Here is a 2,001-nt window from a genome sequence, read left to right on the forward strand (position 1 = left end):
GATGGTCAAACAGGAAGAAGACCCGCTGTTGGTTGCGGCCGTAGGGCTGGTAGATCCAGGCCATCTCTCCAGTGTAGATCAGCTCCGAACTCCTGTCTAGGATGTCCTCACCCTGGGAAGGACACGTGATGGTGAGAGGCAGCCAGGCAGGAGTGATAACCCTGTTGCCTGCCTGGAAGCACTCAGGGCTGGACATAGATTGGGATGGGAGGAGGCTAGAAAGGGTCTGGTGGGGAAGGAAGGAGGAAAGACACTTGGAAATCCTCAGGAGGCTTTACAACTCCATAAGCTGGAAGGATCCAGAAATCTTGTGAACCCTGAGAGCACATGAGCCCTACCATCCAGGATTGCAACAGCCCTCTCTATGCCAGCTACCCTCTAGCCCAGGAAGCAACAACTACCATGAAATTTTTTTTCTCTCTGAATCTCTCTGTTTTTTCAATCTCTCTTTCTGCCTCAGTCTCATAATCTTGGTTCTAATCTCTCAGTCTATTTCTTGTACCTAAATATGAAGTCTGAGCAGGTGGTAGAAGTCTCTCTGTTTTCCAAATGAGTAGAGGGGACAGGAGAGGACAAGGAGGAAGATGATGATAGAGGGAGAGAAATTCCTATTCTTTTTTTTTTTTTTTAATTCTGGTCTCCTCTTAGTCAAGTAAAATCTCCTGATTAAAATAGAAGACTCCACCACTACATGCCTTCTTGATATGTTATCTAGAGAGCCTGGAACCACTTTTCCTCATCACATGTAGACACACACACACACACACACACACAAAGCACCAAGACACCTCATCCCTAGCGCATTCAGTTCTACAGAGTTTCTAAGGGCACATTCCAAGAGGTATGTGTGTATGTGTCTGTGGGTGCTCAGATACCAAACTACACAGGCTGCTGTCTTCAAGAAGCTTACATGTCAATGGAGAGAGTAATGTAAGTATGCTCATAATTCATGGACCACAAGGCTACCTCCAGGGCTATGTGAAGATGGAAACAAAGAACAGTGACCCAGGACTCAGAAGAATTAATATTTACTGACCACCTATACAAATGAGATACTGTGCTAGATGCTTTCATGAGCCTCATAATAGCTCTGGGAGGTAAATTTTCTTGCTGCTATTTTAGTCTGAGGTACAGAGAGATCAAGTGATAAGCCAAAGTTAGTTTGTTACAGATCCATGGCCCAAACCACATCTCTTGGATTCCAGAGAGTATTCATTCTTTCCACTAAATTATACTGCAGCCAGTCCTTTTCTCTCTCTGGGTCTCAGTTTCCCCAGCTGTAAAATGAGGTATATGAGAAAGATCTCTAAGGGCCTAGCCCTGGAACTATGATGCTAAGATCTCAGCCTGGCATCCAAAATCAAGGTTAGAGATGGAGGTCCCTGCATTTCTCCAGAAATAATCATGGGCAAACAGCCCAGGCAGGGCAGTGGGACAAAGAGAGGGGTATCTGTAAATGATATTCTTGAGCACAGCACTTTTTTCCAGTCTAAGTGATCCAAAAAAGAAAAGTTTATGTGTGTATGTGTGTGTGTGTGTGTGTGTGTGTGGAGGGGGGCTCAGAATAATTGTTTTATGATACTAGGAAAGAAGATCAGAGATCTGCTGCAAATCTAGGGTATAGGCTTAGCATCAGGAGTACCCAGGAACTAGGTAACAACTCCTCCTTGAGGGGCTAACACACTAGCATAGATCTGGGAGAGGGAGCCCTCAGGGTGATGGAGCAGTGCAGAGTTTTCCTGTTGGAAGGATGGGAAGCTGAGAGTGGTACCAGTCTTCTATGCCCCATCCACACAAAGAAGATGTGCCACCATCCACTTTGAATAAGTATGAAGTGGAAGAGAGCCCTTAAAGGGAGTCAATGCCATAAAAAGATGGTCAGGATGATTTTCAAAGGTACCACTTGCTAAGCTGAGAATGCTTAGACTAGGAAGACTACTCAGTATCATCTGGTTCACCCATTGCACTAGCCAAGGGCACCCCAGTTATATTTTAAAGTAC

General features: G+C 45.1%; 1 protein-coding gene across 1 annotated transcript in view; it reads right to left on the reverse strand.

Moving 5' to 3' along the window:
• Positions 1–2,001, reverse strand: part of ARHGEF9 (Cdc42 guanine nucleotide exchange factor 9) — a 310,381-nt gene that overhangs the window by 70,781 nt on the left and 237,599 nt on the right. The window contains exon 6 of the mRNA XM_007956876.2: positions 1–112. This exon is cut by the window's left edge and continues 1 nt beyond it. Within this exon, the coding sequence (XP_007955067.2) occupies positions 1–112 (112 nt within the window). The remainder of the gene's footprint in view (positions 113–2,001) is intronic.

Source organism: Orycteropus afer, unplaced genomic scaffold, assembly GCF_000298275.1.
Source record: "Orycteropus afer afer isolate SDZICR_OR568_19922 unplaced genomic scaffold, OryAfe1.0 scaffold00680, whole genome shotgun sequence".
Lineage (NCBI taxonomy): Eukaryota > Metazoa > Chordata > Mammalia > Tubulidentata > Orycteropodidae > Orycteropus > Orycteropus afer.